The sequence below is a fragment of the Aquarana catesbeiana genome, linkage group LG01 (genome assembly GCF_042186555.1).
Source record: "Aquarana catesbeiana isolate 2022-GZ linkage group LG01, ASM4218655v1, whole genome shotgun sequence".
NCBI classification, from domain to species: domain Eukaryota; kingdom Metazoa; phylum Chordata; class Amphibia; order Anura; family Ranidae; genus Aquarana; species Aquarana catesbeiana.
This window is the reverse complement of record NC_133324.1, coordinates 810,247,538-810,267,815: the sequence shown is the minus strand read 5'-3', so window position 1 is coordinate 810,267,815 and position 20,278 is coordinate 810,247,538. Positions and strand designations below refer to the sequence as shown.

At 41.8% G+C, this 20,278-nt stretch overlaps 1 protein-coding gene across 1 annotated transcript in view; it reads right to left on the bottom strand.

The window, feature by feature from the left end:
- Window positions 1-19,942, bottom strand: part of MTMR7 (myotubularin related protein 7) — a 102,499-nt gene extending 82,557 nt beyond the window's left edge. Inside the window, exons 1-5 of the mRNA XM_073608090.1 lie at window positions 19,684-19,942; window positions 10,312-10,434; window positions 6,544-6,706; window positions 5,574-5,731; window positions 2,793-2,921 (exon numbers count right to left, since the gene is read on the bottom strand). Of these exons, the coding sequence (XP_073464191.1) occupies window positions 2,793-2,921; window positions 5,574-5,731; window positions 6,544-6,706; window positions 10,312-10,434; window positions 19,684-19,707 (597 nt within the window). The 5' untranslated portion in view covers window positions 19,708-19,942. The remainder of the gene's footprint in view (window positions 1-2,792; window positions 2,922-5,573; window positions 5,732-6,543; window positions 6,707-10,311; window positions 10,435-19,683) is intronic.
- Between the last annotated feature and the right edge of the window lie 336 nt (window positions 19,943-20,278).

Here is a 20,278-nt window from a genome sequence, read left to right as displayed (position 1 = left end):
TGAGGGCTTGCTTAAAAATCAGACCTCCAAAGAAACCCACATTTCCAGCTTGGAATCTCTCCACAGTACTCGATGCATTATCCAAACCTCCTTTTTGGCCAATTGAATCAATCTCACTTTGGAACCTGACTTTGAAAGTAACCTTCCTTATCGCCGTTACATCCGCTAGAAGAGTTTCAGAGCTCAAAGCGCTATTAATAACAGAACCTTACCTAGTCTTCTATCCCGATAGAGTGGTACTAAGACCCTCGGAACGTTTCACTCCCAAGGTATCGTCTTCTTTTCATTATAACCAAGATATCGACCTTCCATCCTTTACTAACGACCAGGGTGAACCTCATGCATTGGATGTTAAAACTATCATTACCAGCTATCTGGAAGCCACAGCCTCTTTCAGAAAATCAGATACTCTTCTCATAATCCCTCACGGTCCTAGGAAAGGTCATCCAGCAACTTCCCGAACAATCGCATCCTGGCTGGTCAACACCATTAAGAAGGCATATTCGTCTCAGCAACTAGCCATCCCAGAAGGCATAAGGGCACACTCAACCAGGGCAGTGGCAACCTCATGGGCAGCATACTGCAGAGTTTCACCGGAGACAATCTGTAAGGCAGCTACCTGGTCATCAAGACATACATTTACTTCTCACTATAAGATTGATTCTGCGCATCTAACTACAGCAGACTTTGGCAGATCCATTATTACAGCCAATTCCACAGCTCTTTAGTATAATAAAACTTTAATTGCACCCTCCCGACTGGCGAGTTATTTCCCAGTGTGTGCTGCCATGAAGGCGTCAGGAAAACGGAAAATTGTATACTCACCTTTCCGTAATTTTCCTTTCCTGACGCATCTTCATGGCAGCACACAGATTCCCACCCTGTCTTAAGATGATATATACTGAGAATTGTGGGGGTCATCTCTCTTCAACTTTTATAGCTAAACCAATCCTGTCAGGTTGTGGGGGCGGAGTCACAACCCAGTGTGTGCTGCCATGAAGATGCGTCAGGAAAGGAAAATTACGGAAAGGTGAGTATACAATTTTCCGTTTTTCCTACTATTAGCGCAGCTCTTTTTCTCAATTTCTGGTTTGGTGTGTATTTCACTTTTGTTTTGCAGCTCCTGTTATTTGTTGTTTACCCGTGCAGTTTTTTCTGTTAAGACATTGCCATTTACCCTGGTACCCGGCTGTAGAAGTTGAGCAGAACTAGGAATTCAGTAGGAATTACCTTGCCACTGGAGTGCTTAAAGTACAACTAATGGAAAAAACGTTTTGCAGAAAGTGGAGAGAGATTAGAACACCTGTCAGTTTTTATTGCTGTCTGTGCCCCTAGGTGATTCACCCTCACTATTTCTCCCTTTTACAACTATCATCGAAAGTGAAAGTAAAGAAAATCCCAATTTTTGGGTTGTCCCCAGTAAAATCCCCAAGGTATTCCCCTAATTTGCAGGGATTTCCTCTCACTTACTGTTTGGCTATGGGACATGAAATGAAGGGAAAGCTCCAAAACTGGACACACATTCCATGCTGTATCCAAAACGAAAAAAAAAACTATTTTGCCTATAATTCTACTTTATTAAGAAATCTAACAGGCCAGCACTGAGGTTCAATTTACAAGCAAACACAAAAAAAAACACTGTTAGCCTACATAGTCTGGTTGAAAAAAAGAGACACAAATCCATCCAGTTCAACCAACAAAGAAAAAGAGAAAAAAAAAACCCAACACCCACAAATAGCTTCCATATACACTACCCAATACCCACTAGTTAGACAAAAAAACCCCAATAAAGCATGATCTAATTTGCTCCAGCGCGGTGGGGGGATTCCTTCCTGATCCCCCCCAAGAGGCATTCGGATATTGCATGGATAAATTTTACCTATAAATGTTAGTATCCAGTTATATTATGTACATTTAGGAAAGAATCCAGGCCTTTTCTGTATTTGGAGATTACATTTTTTTTTCCTCCAGACATAGAGTGCCCCTTTGTCCTTTGTACTGACCTTAAAGTGAAGAACTCTATATATAGATCACGTATGCATTTATAAATGTTGATCATATTCCCCCTTAATCTCCTCTTCTCAAAAGAAAATAAACTCAGTTCAGCTAATCTTTCTTCATAGCTGAACTAGCCTGGTTTCTGTTGAACCAGCCGAAGCCACCCAACATTCATTCCCGTGTGTACTATGCTTTAAAGTGTTACTAAACCCAGGACCCGCCATTCATTTAGTCTCTCTCAATACACAGAACATGGAAGTTGAATCATTTTAGTAAAGATACACTGCTAAATATGTTTTCTCATCAGCAGTATATAGCAGTCTTATGACTTCTATCAGTGCCTGGTTAAAGAAGGAGTAGGAGGAGTTTTTATACTGCACTGGCTGTCCTATCAGGATGCAAGACCCCTGACCCTCTGTCTGGACAGTGCCGATTGGCCCTGTGCTGATCACATGCACCCTCCCAAAAAAACAAAACAAAAAAAAACTCTAGCAATACACACCAAACCAAGCATGTGCGGAGTGCCTCCAGTAACTCTGTCTTATCCGGACATGTTTTGGAGACAATACAAGAAGGGGAGGATCTGTGCATACAGGATCGAACAGCCTTAAATTCCACACGGAGTATATCAAGCATGCTTGACTGCATATACAGACTGATTTTACTGTTGGGGGTTTAGTAACACTTAAGATAGCCAAGACAATGTGATGAACGAAATATTGGAAATGTCTTTACAAATTAGGCTATGAAGATGGTGGGGGGGGGGTCAGGGGGACGCTTACAAAGACACTTACATCATTATCTTGATAATAATAGGACAGAACAGGAAAACGACCACGGCTACGAAACTTTGAGCTCCCAACAATGATTGGCACGCTAGCAGATTTTGGTACGTAGAGTTCAGTTGGGTATGTGTCACAAACCTAAAAGAAAGACATTATGATGCATCATGCAATACAAAGCAGTTTGGTAAGCGTAAGGTATAATGTTTACACTTTTCTAAAAGTATTTTTGCATTTTAAAATTTAGAGACAGACAAACTGACAATCAAGCTTTTGAACCATTCATACAACCTCCCCTTTCCTAAATTACTGTATACTCTCCCAGAGACAGTGTGATAGAGCAAATTTGAACTTGCAGATTTTTCTAATTTCTGGGGATAGACACATCCTCCACACACCATTCTATATGTAAGCAGAGCTGCACCAACTAGTTGGATGACCAGATTACAAATTGCTTGATAACTTGATAAGCAGTTTTTTTCAATTTATGTCCTACCATAAAAACAGATTTATCAAAATCAATTCATTTATCTACCATGCTGATTACATCATGGAACCACCATCATCTACCAATCATGGAATTTACTGTACTTCAGACCAGGCTTCTCTAGTTATGGTAGTGGTGCACATTGTCCACTTGTCAAAGGTTATAGATGTTAGCTTTTTTCTTTTTTTTTTTTAAACATATCCAGGCAGAGCTTCAAGGTGACAAGGCTGCTATGTGACACAGAGGGAGGCAAACTGCTTAGCAATTGTGTATCTCAATAAAATGCATTTGAAAAAGTCCTTATGTGTGAGTGGTTTCTTTGCTTTCAGCATGGTAACATCAATCAATACATTGTGAGGGAAAGATATATGGTCCCTCTTTTGGCCCACCAAACTGTGTCTGGTTGGTCATAGAGTTCAGGCATTGTTGGGTTGTACCAGAGAGGCGATCTTGGAGAAGTCTGACTTGGAAAATAGTTCAACTTTTACTTGGTGCAGTGCAAAGCCATTACAGATACCTCTATAAATGACGTCTGTTTGCAGGTAGAGCCTTGGGTCCTATGCAGTAAATTGTTCATAAGAACCCACAGCTGCAGCAGCAACCACAGTGGCCAAGTGGTTTTTCAGTACAGGTTAACCACTCATGTCGAGGTGAGCTGAGAGGCTAAGAAATAATGGTAAAAATCTGGATACACAAGTCCTCCTTCCAAGAATGGTACTTACATATAGTGCCATTCTTTAAATATATGGTTAGGAATGGACAGCCTAAATAAGAAAATGGCAGAGTAAATGGTGTGGAATAAGTTGTTGGGGAGGAATATAAGGGAAGGCCTTAACGGGTAGAAACATTTGGGCAAATGTATTATCATATGTATTCTCCCTATATTATGTTTAACTGTAGCAAACTCCATATTCTTAATTTAGATTCCATGTAGCTGATGATCGGAGATATATATTCACAGAGAAGAAAGACAAATCATTGTGAACTAGTAGCCCCCAGGAATTTAAATTTGACAAATCACCAAGTATGAAGCATACAAGATAGGGGCCAGTCCGGAAGGATATATATTTTACCCAGATCATCTTCAACCAAGATCAAGCAGCTATATAGTCATCAATGTTGAGTAATGAGAAAAAGAACTAAGGACCCCCAACCAAATACACCAAGGCATCATTTTCATAAAGAGATAGCCTTTAAGGGCATCTGGTGGGGCTCTCTGGAAGAGAAGGGTAAGTTCGCTTAATGAAAAAAGAAAAAATGCATAGTTTTGCATTTTTATTTTTTTCCCCACAGCAGCTTGCAAAGCATGGCACACGTAATCAGTGGATCGCAGGTGCAATATAAGGTTACTGCAGGCACATCCTCCAGCTTTCTGTCCATACCACTGTACAGGCTTTTAGTTAGAATGCTAGAGGAAGTGTCAGTGGACTACAAGGGTGCTTATCAGCTCAGAAGTGGTTGAGGAGAGAGAGGTGTTGGAAAATGGTCGGGTGCTATGAGTAAACACCCGACCTTGGTGTGAAACATGTAAGCTGATACCTGTAGTTCACCTTTGTATCCGGCACTTGAATAAAGAAATTGCATAGGAGTGTGGCCGTCCATCCTTCTTTTCTTCAAAGACGTACAGCGTTCCTGTGCAAGCCTCTTCACAGCCGTAACGGAGATATGTGAACTGGCTCCATAGAGAGCCGCTCACAATCTCTTGCTATGCAAAGAAACCTACATCCAATTCACATAGGTGTGAATCCAGCCTAAATGTTTATGACTTAATAATCTAGTTATCCCTACTTACTCCAGAATGTCTAAATCCAGAGAGAAGCAAAGAAAATATTGCACTATTTCCAACCCATCCAAATGATATGGAATGGATAATGGGTGAGCGTGGTCATAATATGTGTCCTACAAACACACCAAACAATGTCCAGAACAGCCTAACAGCTACTAAAGAAAACATGTATATGGGCAACTTTATCTCTTCCAGAAGGAGCTGTAACATCTGTAGTCTGCTAATGGCCATCCCAACACTTATGGCATGTGCCACATTACAGATATTCTGGTAATGGTTATCCCAACACTTATGGTATGTGCCACATTACACGTAGTCTAGTAATGGTCATCCCAATACTTATATAGCATGTGCCACATTAAATGTATTCTGGTAATGGTCATCCCAACGCTTATGGTATGTGCCATGTTACACGGATTCTGGTAATAGTCATCCGAAAAAACTTATAGTATGTACCACATTACATGTATTCTGGTAATGGTCATCCCAACACTTATGGCATGTGCCACATTAGACTTACTCGATAGTCACGATTAACCTCACTGAGCTGCCACAGGCTCTTGGGCACCCCCATTCTACTGTACTCTCCACTCAAGTCAATCAGCCTCCAGCCTTCTTCCCGCTCCGCCTTGTCCAGTTTGGGGTTGAAGGAGAAGCAGTACAGCTCTTCATATTTAACTGTTAAAAAAAACAAAGCTTGCTTAATGTTTAAATGTACAAAATTAAGCTTAGGGCCAATTCACAATGAATTAAACTCACTGCTGCAACAAGAATCCAGGTTATTCCTGTGGTTGGATTCACAGGTAAATGTGGATAGCTGCAGCTGCTCAGCAGTGCAAAGCAACAACAGGCTGACATTGACAGCAGCTGTCTGTGTGTGTTCAGATGTAATCCATCATGGAGCGATTACCTACGGTTAGGGAGAGATGATCACACCTGGGCGCAAGCAGCTTGCATCCAAGAGTGATCATCTGTCCTAAACCACAGGCACTTCCTCTATGTGGAATTACATCTGAGCACTTACAGACAGCTGTGTCTGTTGTCCGCTTTGTACAAGCTGGGTGGCTGCAGATTTCCACATCCATATGCTGGATTCTTGCCGCAGCTGTAAGTTAAACCCCTACGTGAGTGAGGCCTTACTGTAGAAAAAATTAAAAAAAGAGAAAGCAGATTCCATGCAAAGAGCAGCAATAAGAAGTTATTTTTTTGTTCTGAAAAAAAGGTTTTTAACTCTAAGGTCCATTAGCGATAGATCTATATTCTGGAGAGGTGGAGTTTGCTAGTGGACAATTGCACATAAATACAAGGGTGTGTGTATTTAAATAAAAAAAATATAATAATTGGTCATGACTATAATAAAGAAATCAAATGTATGCATAGACTACTATACATTCCCTTTAACAAAGCGGTTATTCCAGCTTTGTGTGCTCTGTTGAGGTAAACCCAAGGACGCTATAAGGGTAGTTAGGACAAAACAATTCATACAGTACCTGGTCGTGACAATCTGGCTAGCGATATGTAGATGTCATGACAATCTCTCTCTTGGGGGATGATGATTTGAATTACTTGAAAGTTTTTGCAGCGGAGAAGTAAAGGACAGCCTGATGCAGTTGTAGCTTGTTTTTCAATAGAAGAGATTTGGCTGTGAAGAATCTAAAGATGTGTAATAAGGGACAAATCAGTTCAATCAATCAATAGACCTCTGGCCAATAGTGCTGCATATACTTAATGTGGTTGTAAAGCAACTGGACTCCTCCTACATAAGTTGTACCTGTTTATCTGCAGTCTTCTCTTCTCTACATCTGTTCAAAGTCCAGAATTTATAAAGCTTGTCTGAGCGGTTAGAAAAAAGGGGGCGGAGAGCTGAAGTCACACTTTGCAGAGCTCAGTGAGGAGAGCTCTGAGAGCTGATTGGAGAGAAGGGGCACACTCCCCTTCACACAGCACACCGGAACAGAGCTGAAGCTGTCAATCTGCTGGAGGTCCCTCCCCTGTCACCTATTTTCTCTTGTGTTAGGAAAACTTGTCAAAAGTGATTCATCAGACAGAAATGACACTTAAAGAAATTGCAGTCAGAAGGTTTTTTATTTTAATGCATTCTATGTATTAAGATAAAAAGCCTTCTGTGTGCAGCAGCCCCCCTCGGACCCACTAATACTTACCAGAGCCCTATCTCTGTTCCAGATGTCTACGAGTGTCTCAGCCATCCAAGACTCTCCCTCCTGATTGGCTGAGACACAGCAGCGATGCCACTGCTCCCACTGCTGTCAATAAAACTCAGTTAGCCAATCAGGAGAGAGAGGAGGTGGGGCCGAACTGGGGCTCCGTGTCTGATTGGACACACAGAACTGCAGCTTGGCTTGGGTGCCCCTATAGCAAGCTGCTTGCTGTGGGGGTACTCAACAGGAGGGAGGTGCCAGGAGCGCAGAAGAGGGACCCAAGAAGAGGAGGATCTGGGCTGCTCTGTGCAAATCCACTGCAACAGAGCAGGTAAGTATAACATGTATGTTATTTTTATAGAAAAAATAAAAAAAAAAACAAGACTTTACAATCACTTTAATGCTCTGAATTGAGACAAGTACACACTATAGAGGGATATGCTTTGTTCAGATTTCATGTCTGAGGCTTACAACCACTTTAAACAAATAATATTCATAATACCGAGTTGACATCCTATGGATTTAGTCAAATGTAACCAACAGATTGTAGTTTTCCAATGACAAACAAATGGCCCCTGCCCCCACCTATAACTGGCCTTCACAGCAAGGAGCACATGGAAGGGCAAACACATGAAAGACAAAAACAGAACATTCCATAGCTCAACTCACCAACCAGTGTGCCAACTGACCAAATTAGCCCATCCAACAGTCTGCGTTAAAGACAGGGGTTTAGTTAGCACGCATTTGCAAACACATGCATAAGCTGCAAGGCTTCTTCATGGCACCCTGTGTATGCTTGCAGTCCTAACGGTACTGAATTTATAAGCGTCTCCACAATGGAAGCACATGCATTAAATGGGTAGACGAGGGGCAGGTGGGCCTGGAGGCAGCCCAATCCCCCTTAAATTAACAGGAGCACACTGGACATCCAGCAAGAGCGCAATGGCAGCAAAGGTGTCCAGTGGGCTCCTGTTCCTTTAAGGTGGATTGGGCTGCCTCCAGGCCCACCTGCCCCTCATCTATTCATTGAATGCATGTGCTTCCATTATGGAGACGCTTATAAATTCAGTAGCATTTAGGACTGCAAGCATATACAGGGTGCCGTGAAGAGGCCTTGCAGCTTATGCATGCGTTTGCAAACGCGTGCTAACTAAACCCCTGTCTTTAACGCAGACTGTTGGACAGGTTAATTTGGTCAGTTGGCAGACTGGTTGGTGAGTTGAGCTATGGAATGTTCTGTTTTTGTCTTTCATAGTTTTCCAATGACCCTACAATTTCTGTTTTTTAACAGCATGCCTGCTGTAGAGAACATTGGAGATGTCATAGATCTAGAAAATGTGATGTTGGGCTGTGGATCACCACCATCATTTTCAGCCCTTCCAAGTATATCTTTAGCGGTATCCAAGTGTTACAAGAATAAGAAAGACAAAATACTGCTAAATATGCTTCACAAATGGGACAACTCTTAATCGTGAAAAATGCAAAGGTCCCAATATAAAAACTACCTAATATGTACTAAATTTCATGAACAGTCAAAGGAAAAACAAGCTTTACCTTGGGCTTGTCACAGACAGAAAGATGTAATCGCTGAGAATTATGGGCAGTAAAATAATCTCCCATCATCTGCACTGCTGGGACCTGCTATTCTGTTCTCATGCATACACAGTTAACACTTTTGGCCAGATCCATAATTACAAACAAAAAGAAAATGCTAGCCATTTGTTCCCAGGGGTTTGCCTAAATGACACAATCCTTGTCTAAGACTCGCATCAGGCCATCACATCAAAGTCTGCTTGGGCTGTTCATTGCCAACCAGGGCCAGTTTTACCATTTACAGGCTTCAATGATGAAAATCCAGTCCTAAAATATAACCAATTGCTGTCTGGTTCTGATTTTGTTATGTCCATAAAGCATGAATATTGAAGAATCAAACTGTGATCCCAAGGCGCATTTTTTTAAAACATATGAAACTCAGTATGTACATAACCCGACCCTTGACTGCCCCTAAAGACAAGCATACTTAAAGCGGTTTAAAAAAAAAAAAAACACCTGCAAGGCAATGGCATAATGTGCTAGTATGTATCACATACCAGCACATTATGAAATACTCACCTTGGAATAAAGCCCTCCAGCGCTGTACTGTTACCACTGAGATGGCTGACATCTTCCCTAGGACCCTTTTCCGGGTTTGCACGCTCCAGCTATGTGATTGCCCGGAGCCGCAATGACATCACTCCCGCACATGCGTGCAGGACCCTTGGTTCCAGCACAAAGCTTTGAAGGTCCGGCAAAGTATGCCGGACCTTCAGAGCGCATGCACCGGTGACGTAACTGGCTGCATCCAGGGTGAATATCTCCTAAACGGTGCATGTTTAGAAGATAATTTTACCTACAGGTAAGCCTTATTATAGGCGTACCTGTAGGTAAAAATGACCAAGCGGGGTTTACTACCACTTTCAGCTGTCCATACAATAATAGATTTTCAAAAGAACATTTCGTATGAACATTCATATGAAAATTCTCAGTATATTCCATGGCTTGACGAATGTTGCTTGAATTTGTGTATAACAGCCATTCTCAACCAGGGTTTTCGTGGAACCCTAGGGTTCCTCCAAGGTTGGCTAAGGGTTCCTTGAGCTGTGGCTGACTAAACCCCATCTGATGGTGTCTTCATGGTTCTAGCGCCACACGGCAGAGCCAGCAGCATGACTGTAATTCTAGTAAGGGGGTGGGGGGGAATTCTTCCCACTTACCACCACCAATGTAAGGGGCATTGTTCCAATGACTCCTGAAAGACTAATCTTACTAAGAGTTCCCTGAGATCTGAAAACTATTTCAAGGGTTTCTTTGGGGGCAAATAGGTTGAGAAAGTCTGGTATATAATATTCGATTTTGGACTTTACTGAATGAAAACCACATTCACTGTTAGAAATTCATTTGAGACATGCTTTACATCCTGCTCCTGAGTTTTCTCATCACTGCGGTCGGAAACGAATGTCAATTTTCAAAAAACAACATTTTCAAACAAAATTATACCAGTGTATAGTCATCTTTAGTTGCACAATCGGTTATTTCTGCAACAGTGAAGTATGAACATACCCAAGTTTCTTTGCGGGTCTCCGAGATATTTTCAACAAAAATTACATGGGTTGCTGTAAGATATAATGTACCCAATGCTGCCTTTCTAGAAGATATCCGGTCAAGTAGACGGACGTTTTCAACCTTAAAACAGAAAACATTTAGGGAAAGATATTAATCAAGAAAATGCTTTTATAGACATACAGTGCCTTCCCAAAGAAATTTTCCACATTTTTTCATTTTACAACCAAAAACGTAAATGTATTTTATGTGATAGACCAACACAAAGTGGCACATAATTCTGAAGTGGAAGGAAAATGATAAATGGTTTTCAAAATTTTTTACATATAAATATCTGAAAAGTTTGGCGTGCATTTGTATTCAGCCCCCTTTACTCTGATACCCCTAACTAAAATCTAGTGGAACCAATTGCCTTCAGAAGTCACCTAATTAGTAAATAGAGTCCACCTGTGTGTAATTTATTCTCAGTATAAATACAGCTGTCCTGTGAAGCCCTCAGAGGTTTGTTAGAAAACTTTAGTGAACAAACAACCTCATGAAAGCCAAGGAAAACACCAGACAGGTAAGGAATTAAGTTTTAGAGAAGTTTAAAAGCAGGGTTAAGTTATAAAAAAATATCCCAAGCTTTGAACATTTGACTGAGCACTGTTCAATCCATCATTCGAAAATGTAGAGAATATGGCACAACCATCCACCCCCATCCCATCCCAGCTCCATCCACCCCTCCGATCCCATCCCGGCTCCATTCACCCCCTCCGATCCCATCCCGGCTCCTTCTCAGTTCCATCCACCCCCCAATCCCTCACATTCCGGCTCCATCCATTGTGGCAGGTTAAGGTGGGAGAGACACACCGATGCACTAACCTGGCTAAATGCCAGGGGGGGGTGACACCATTTTTTACTGCACCAGGTGACACTGGCAAGAAGAAAGCCGTTGTTGAAAGAAAGTCATAAGAACTCCCGTTTGCAGTTTGCGAGAAGCCATGTGGGGGTCAAATGTAATGCTCCCAACACACACGTTCCTGCACAAACGGGTGGGTGCTTAAAGGACCATTGGCTGGAACCGAATGCAATCATGAAAAAGGAAATGTCACCAGCACATCAGGATCTCCAAGAATGGGTCCAAAACTTTAATCACATAGTATCAATAAATAAAAGCGAAATTTCTAAGCCACACAGGACCCCTTCTTCAGGCATGTGACCTATGTGGGGGTCACACCAAACATGTGGAAGAATGCTCTGGTCAGATGAGACTAAAATTTGCCTAAAAGCGAACAAACTATGGGGTTGATTTACTAAAGGCAAAGCCACTGTGCCCTAGTAGTGCACTGCAAATGCACTTGGAAGTGCAGTCGCTGTAGATCTGAGGGAAAGGTCTGAAATGAGGGGAAGCTCTGATGATTTCTAGCATCCAATCATGTGCAAGTAAAAATGCTGTTTTTTATTTTCTTTGCATTTCCCCCTAAAATCTACAATGACTACACTTCCAAGTGCACAGTGGATTTGCCTTTAGTAAATAAACCCCTATGTGTGGCAGAAAACTAAAGCCGCGTACACACGAGCGGAATGTCCAACAGGAAAAGTCTGACGGAAGCTTTTCATCGTCTATTCCGATCGTGTGTATGCCTTATCGGACTTTTCTTTTAGAAAATTCTGACGGACCTAGAAATAGAACATGTTCTAAATATTTCTGATGGAACCAATTCCTATCGGGAAAACCACTCGTCTGTATGCTTTTCCGATGGACCAAAAATGACGCATGCTCTGTAGCAAGTACGAGACGGAAGCTATTGGCTACTGGCTATTAAACTTCCTTTTTCTAGTCCCGTCGTACGTGCTGTACTTCACCTCGTTCTGGACGGTCGGACTTTGGTCGGACTTTAGTTTGACCATGTGTAGGCAAGACCGCTTGAATGGAATTCCGTCGGAGAAACCTTCAGAGTTTATTCCGACGGCAAAACCGGTCGTATGTACAGGGTGTAACACTACACATCACCCTGAACACATTGTCCCGACGTGAAACATGGTGGTGGCAGCATCATGTTGTGGGGATGCTTTTCTTCAGCAGGGACAGGGAAGCTGGTCAGAGTTGATGGGAAGATGAATGGAGACAAATACAGGGCAATCTTAGAAGAAAACCTGTGAGAGTCTGCAAAATACTTGAGACTGGGGTGGAGGTTCACCTTCCACCAGGACAACAACCCTAAACATACAGCCAGAGCTACTATGGAATGGATTATATCAAAGCATATCCATGTGTTGGAATGGCCCAGTTAAAGTCCAGACCTAAATCCAATTTAGAATCTGTGGCAAGACTTGAAAATTGCCGTTCACAGACGCTCTCCATTCAATCTGAGCTTGGTCTATTTTGCAAAGAAGAATGGGCAAAAATGTCACTCTCTAGATGTGCAAAGCTGGTAGAGATATCCCCAAAAAGACTTGCAGCTATAATTGCAGTGAGAGGTGGTTCTACAAAGTATTGACTCGGGGTGGGGGTGGGGGGCTGAATGCAAATGCACACCATACTTTTCAGATATTTATTTGTAAAAAAAATTTGAAAACCATTTATCATTTTCCTTCCACTTCACAATTACGTGCCACTTTGTGTTGGTCTATCACATAAAATACATTTACCTTTTTGGTTGTAACATTACAAAATAAGGAAAATTTCAAGCGGTATGAATACTTTTTTAAGGCACTGTAAAGTTATGACTGATCAGTGTATGTCTGCATACTGTTTAATATTCAGCCTTATATGAAACCATCACACTGGAAGACTGTACACTCTATTAAGTTCAGTATATAAGCCTAACTAAAAAAATAAAGGTTATAAAGGCAGAATGAAATGCATGTTCTATTCTATTCAGAAAATACAGAAACATTGGATATACTGACTACTACAAAGAATGATTTTTGCTTTCTCTGGCAAGGACCAGGGTCCCATTAGCTACCACTTAGATGTAACCTCATTACAGCATCATCAGATCATCTCCCGGTACTCTGCCCATCACATCACTTCCCCAGACAATGAGGACACTGAATCAGATAACAGGAAATGGCCAACGGAGGAGAGGAGAAGAGAAAATGTATACCATTGTACAGACAACCTCTGTTTATATCTCCATATGTGTATGCTGCTGTCCTAGTAAACAGTAGGCATACATATAGACATGACTGTGGATGGGATGTTATAGTGGATATGGACAGATCACATGGATATGACTGTAGTTGGAATGTATGGTGGGTATGGAGATATATGGACATGACGATAGATGGGATGTATACTGGATATGGAGATAATATATGGATATGGCTGTAGATGGGCTGTATGGCAGATGTGGAGAGATCACATGGATATGGCTGTAGATGGGATGTATTGCAGATGTGGAGAGATCACATGGATATGGCTTTAGATGGGATATATGGTGGATATGGAGATATCATATAGATATAACTATAGATGGGATGCATAGTGGATATGGAGATGTCATATGGATATGGCTGAAGATGGAATGTATGGTGGATATGGAGAGATCATATGGATATGGTTGTAGATGGGATGTGGAGAGATCACATGGGCTGTATGGCGGATGCGAAGAGATCACGTGGATATGACTGTAGATGGAATGTATGGCGGATGTGGAGAGATCACATGGATATGGCTGTAAATGGGATATATGGTGGATATGGAGATATCATATGGATATAACTATAAATGGGATGCATAGTGGATATGGAGATGTCATATGGATATGGCTGAAGATGGAATGTATGGTGGATATGGAGAGATCATATGGATATGGTTTTAGATGGGATGTGGAGAGATCACATGGGATGATGGTGGATGTGGAGAGATCACATGGATATGACTGTAGATGGGATGTATGGTGGATGTGGAGATATGATATGGATATAAAACTGCAGATGGGATGTATGGTCGATATGGAGATGTTATATGGATAGGGCTCATGCACACTGGGCATTTAATTTTCCCTCTGAACTCCTTTCACTCCTGCCAATAAAAAGCAGCTTAAAAAAATGCACTTAAAGCCGTGTTTTGCGCACACATTTATGCACATTCATGCATTGGGTGTTAATGCATTCTATTGGGCAGAATATTATTTTGGCCATTAGAACATGATAAACTCCCAAACGCATCTGGATTTAAGCGTGTTTCACATTTTTTTTTGCTGAAAAGCTCCTCTCCTGAACACACTGGTGATTGTTTTGTTTTTTTAATCCTCTAAACTCTCCTCTACTAATTTGCTTGTTAATGTGTACATAGACACATAGAGGTGCTTTTACAGGCTGAAAAAAAAAATCCAAACGCCTGTAAAAGAAGCATTTTTTTAACCCCTGTGCTGTGTTCATGAACCTATATATAGATTGGATTTAAGATCGATATAAAACTCTCAGATGGATATCACTATAGATTGTATGTATGGTGGATAAAAAGAGGTCATATGGATATGACTGTAGATGGGAAGAATGATGGATATGGAGATATCATACGGATATGACTATGTATGGGAAGTATGGTGGATATGGAGATGTCAGATGGATATGACTGTGGATGGGATGCATGATGGATATGGAGATATAGGATGGATATGACTGTAGATGGGATGTATGATGGATATGGAGATATAGGATGGATATGACTGTAGATGGGATGTATGATGGATATGGAGATGTCAGATGGATATGACTGTGGATGGGATGTATGATGGATATGGAGATGTCGGATGGATATGACTGTAGATGGGATGTATGATGGATATGGAGATGTAGGATGGATATGACTGTAGATGGGATGTATGATGGATATGGAGATATAGGATGGATATGACTGTAGATGGGATGTATGATGGATATGGAGATATAGGATGGATATGACTGTAGATGGGATGTATGATGGATATGGAGATGTCGGATGGATATGACTGTAGATGGGATGTATGATGGATATGGAGATGTCGGATGGATATGACTGTAGATGGGTTATATGATGGATATGGAGATGTCGGATGGATATGACTGTAGATGGGATGTATGATGGATATGGAGATGTAGGATGGATATGACTGTAGATGGGATGTATGATGGATATGGAGATATAGGATGGATATGACTGTAGATGGGATGCATGATGGATATGGAGATGTCAGATGGATATGACTGTGGATGGGATGCATGATGGATATGGAGATATAGGATGGATATGACTGTAGATGGGATGTATGATGGATATGGAGATATAGGATGGATATGACTGTAGATGGGATGTATGATGGATATGGAGATGTCGGATGGATATGACTGTAGATGGGATGTATGATGGATATGGAGATGTCGGATGGATATGACTGTGGATGGGATGCATGATGGATATGGAGATATAGGATGGATATGACTGTAGATGGGATGTATGATGGATATGGAGATGTCAGATGGATATGACTGTAGATGGGTTGTATGATGGATATGGAGATGTCGGATGGATATGACTGTAGATGGGATGTATGATGGATATGGAGATATAGGATGGATATGACTGTAGATGGGATGTATGATGGATATGGAGATGTCGGATGGATATGACTGTAGATGGGATGTATGATGGATATGGAGATGTCGGATGGATATGACTGTGGATGGGATGCATGATGGATATGGAGATATAGGATGGATATGACTGTAGATGGGATGTATGATGGATATGGAGATGTCAGATGGATATGACTGTAGATGGGTTGTATGATGGACATGGAGATGTCGGATGGATATGACTGTGGATGGGATGCATGATGGATATGGAGATATAGGATGGATATGACTGTAGATGGGATGTATGATGGATATGGAGATGTCAGATGGATATGACTGTAGATGGGTTGTATGATGGATATGGAGATGTCGGATGGATATGACTGTAGATGGGATGCATGATGGATATGGAGATGTCAGATGGATATGACTGTGGATGGGATGCATGATGGATATGGAGATGTCAGATGGATATGACTGTAGATGGGATGTATGATGGATATGGAGATGTCGGATGGATATGACTGTAGATGGGTTGTATGATGGATATGGAGATGTCGGATGGATATGACTGTAGATGGGATGCATGATGGATATGGAGATGTCAGATGGATATGACTGTGGATGGGATGCATGATGGATATGGAGATGTCGGATGGATATGACTGTAGATGGGATGTATGATGGATATGGAGATGTCGGATGGATATGACTGTAGATGGGATGTATGATGGATATGGAGATGTAGGATGGATATGACTGTAGATGGGATGTATGATGGATATGGAGATGTCGGATGGATATGACTGTAGATGGGATGTATGATGGATATGGAGATATAGGATGGATATGACTGCAGATGGGATGTATGATGGATATGGAGATATAGGATGGATATGACTGTAGATGGGATGTATGATGGATATGGAGATATAGGATGGATATGACTGTAGATGGGATGTATGATGGATATGGAGATATAGGATGGATATGACTGTAGATGGGATGTATGATGGATATGGAGATGTCGGATGGATATGACTGTAGATGGGATGTATGATGGATATGGAGATGTCGGATGGATATGACTGTGGATGGGATGCATGATGGATATGGAGATATAGGATGGATATGACTGTAGATGGGATGTATGATGGATATGGAGATGTCAGATGGATATGACTGTAGATGGGTTGTATGATGGATATGGAGATGTCGGATGGATATGACTGTAGATGGGATGTATGATGGATATGGAGATATAGGATGGATATGACTGTAGATGGGATGTATGATGGATATGGAGATGTCGGATGGATATGACTGTAGATGGGATGTATGATGGATATGGAGATGTCGGATGGATATGACTGTGGATGGGATGCATGATGGATATGGAGATATAGGATGGATATGACTGTAGATGGGATGTATGATGGATATGGAGATGTCAGATGGATATGACTGTAGATGGGTTGTATGATGGACATGGAGATGTCGGATGGATATGACTGTGGATGGGATGCATGATGGATATGGAGATATAGGATGGATATGACTGTAGATGGGATGTATGATGGATATGGAGATGTCAGATGGATATGACTGTAGATGGGTTGTATGATGGATATGGAGATGTCGGATGGATATGACTGTAGATGGGATGCATGATGGATATGGAGATGTCAGATGGATATGACTGTGGATGGGATGCATGATGGATATGGAGATGTCGGATGGATATGACTGTAGATGGGATGTATGATGGATATGGAGATGTCGGATGGATATGACTGTAGATGGGATGTATGATGGATATGGAGATGTAGGATGGATATGACTGTAGATGGGATGTATGATGGATATGGAGATGTCGGATGGATATGACTGTAGATGGGATGTATGATGGATATGGAGATATAGGATGGATATGACTGTAGATGGGTTGTATGATGGATATGGAGATGTCGGATGGATATGACTGTAGATGGGATGTATGATGGATATGGAGATATAGGATGGATATGACTGTAGATGGGATGCATGATGGATATGGAGATGTCAGATGGATATGACTGTGGATGGGATGCATGATGGATATGGAGATATAGGATAGATATGATTGTAGATGGGATGTATGATGGATATGGAGATATAGGATGGATATGACTGTAGATGGGATGTATGATGGATATGGAGATATAGGATGGATATGACTGTAGATGGGATGTATGATGGATATGGAGATATAGGATGGATATGACTGTAGATGGGATGTATGATGGATATGGAGATATAGGATGGATATGACTGTAGATGGGATGTATGATGGATATGGAGATGTCGGATGGATATGACTGTAGATGGGATGTATGATGGATATGGAGATGTCAGATGGATATGACTGTAGATGGGTTGTATGATGGATATGGAGATGTCGGATGGATATGACTGTAGATGGGATGTATGATGGATATGGAGATATAGGATGGATATGACTGTAGATGGGATGTATGATGGATATGGAGATGTTGGATGGATATGAATGTAGATGGGATGTATGATGGATATGGAGATGTCGGATGGATATGACTGTGGATGGGATGCATGATGGATATGGAGATATAGGATGGATATGACTGTAGATGGGATGTATGATGGATATGGAGATGTCAGATGGATATGACTGTAGATGGGTTGTATGATGGATATGGAGATGTCGGATGGATATGACTGTAGATGGGATGTATGATGGATATGGAGATGTCGGATGGATATGACTGTAGATGGGATGTATGATGGATATGGAGATATAGGATGGATATGGCTGTAGATGGGATGCATGATGGATATGGAGATGTCAGATGGATATGACTGTGGATGGGATGCATGATGGATATGGAGATATAGGATGGATATGACTGTAGATGGGATGTATGGTGGATATGGAGATGTCGGATGGATATGACTGTAGATGGGATGTATGAAGGATATGACTGCAGATGGGATGTATGGTGGATATGGAGATATCGGATGGATATGACTGTAGATGGGATGTATGATGGATATGGAGATATCGGATGGATATGACTGTAGATGGGATGTATGGTGGATATGGAGATATCGGATGGATATGACTGTAGATGGGATGTATGGTGGATATGGAGATGTCGGATGGATATGACTGTAGATGGGATGTATGATGGATATGGAGATATTGGATGGATATGACTGTAGATGGGATGTATGGTGGATATGGAGATGTCGGATGGATATGACTGTAGATGGGATGTATGATGGATATGGAGATATCGGATGGATATGACTGTAGATGGGATGTATGATGGATATGACTGTCAATGTACCTCAAAACAAGAGGGATGGGTTTTATGAGGATCACACATATAGGAAGGAGGGAGGGAAGACATACACTACCCATCAGCAATGTAAAGGAAAGCTATGAGAATAGCAGCACTAAGCACATCATCCTAATCTCAGATTAGACAGCCAGGCCTCCATCTCTACTCTGGGCTCTGCATGCTATGAATGGATGGAGCCCACACTGTCACCATCAGCACTGATCTCACTATATACTGGGATAACATATAGCTGGATGGTGTCGGGGCTGATAGAAGACTGTCAGGGAGGAAGAAGCAGATAAACAAGGAGAGTGAGGAGGGATGGATGGAGGGAATGATGGAAGGATGGAGAGAATGATGGAGGGAATGATGGAAGGATGGAGGGAATGATGGAGGATGAGTAGAAGGGTGCTTGCTCCGGGGAAGGTCCTCCTCTCCATCCTCCGATCACCTCTGTCGCACTAACCTTCGGCAGTCTGATGTGCTCCATGTTGTTCTCAGTCCTGGGCGATGCTGGAGGCCATTGGTTGAAGCTCGGAGTATGTGGCCGGGAATGTGTCAGTGATTGGCTCCTCCCCCACAGGTGCTCCCAGCACAGAGCTGTACGGAGGAGGGTGGGCGGTCACCGCTGTCCTATAGGATAGGAGATGCTGCTACGGCCTGTGTGTGCGATATAGAGGACATCTCCCAGCAGTCTTCCCCGCTATACGTGTACAACACACCCCTTGCACGTTCCGGGAAATATTCCAACTTCCACATATGAGATCTCAGCCATTCCAACACTCATCATCTGTTACCAGCTGGATTCCTAATTCTGTTATTTAGACTGATCACTGACGTCATCATTGGGATTATTCGGCTTTTATGTAAACAAAAAAATGTGTGTGTGTGTGTGTATATATATATATATATATATAATATATATATATATATATATATACACACTATATCGTTAAAAGCATTGGGGTGTCTGCCTTTACACACACATGAACCCCTTTCACACTGAGGCACTTTCCAGGCACTTTTGCACTAGAAATACTGTATGAAAAGCGCCTGAAAAC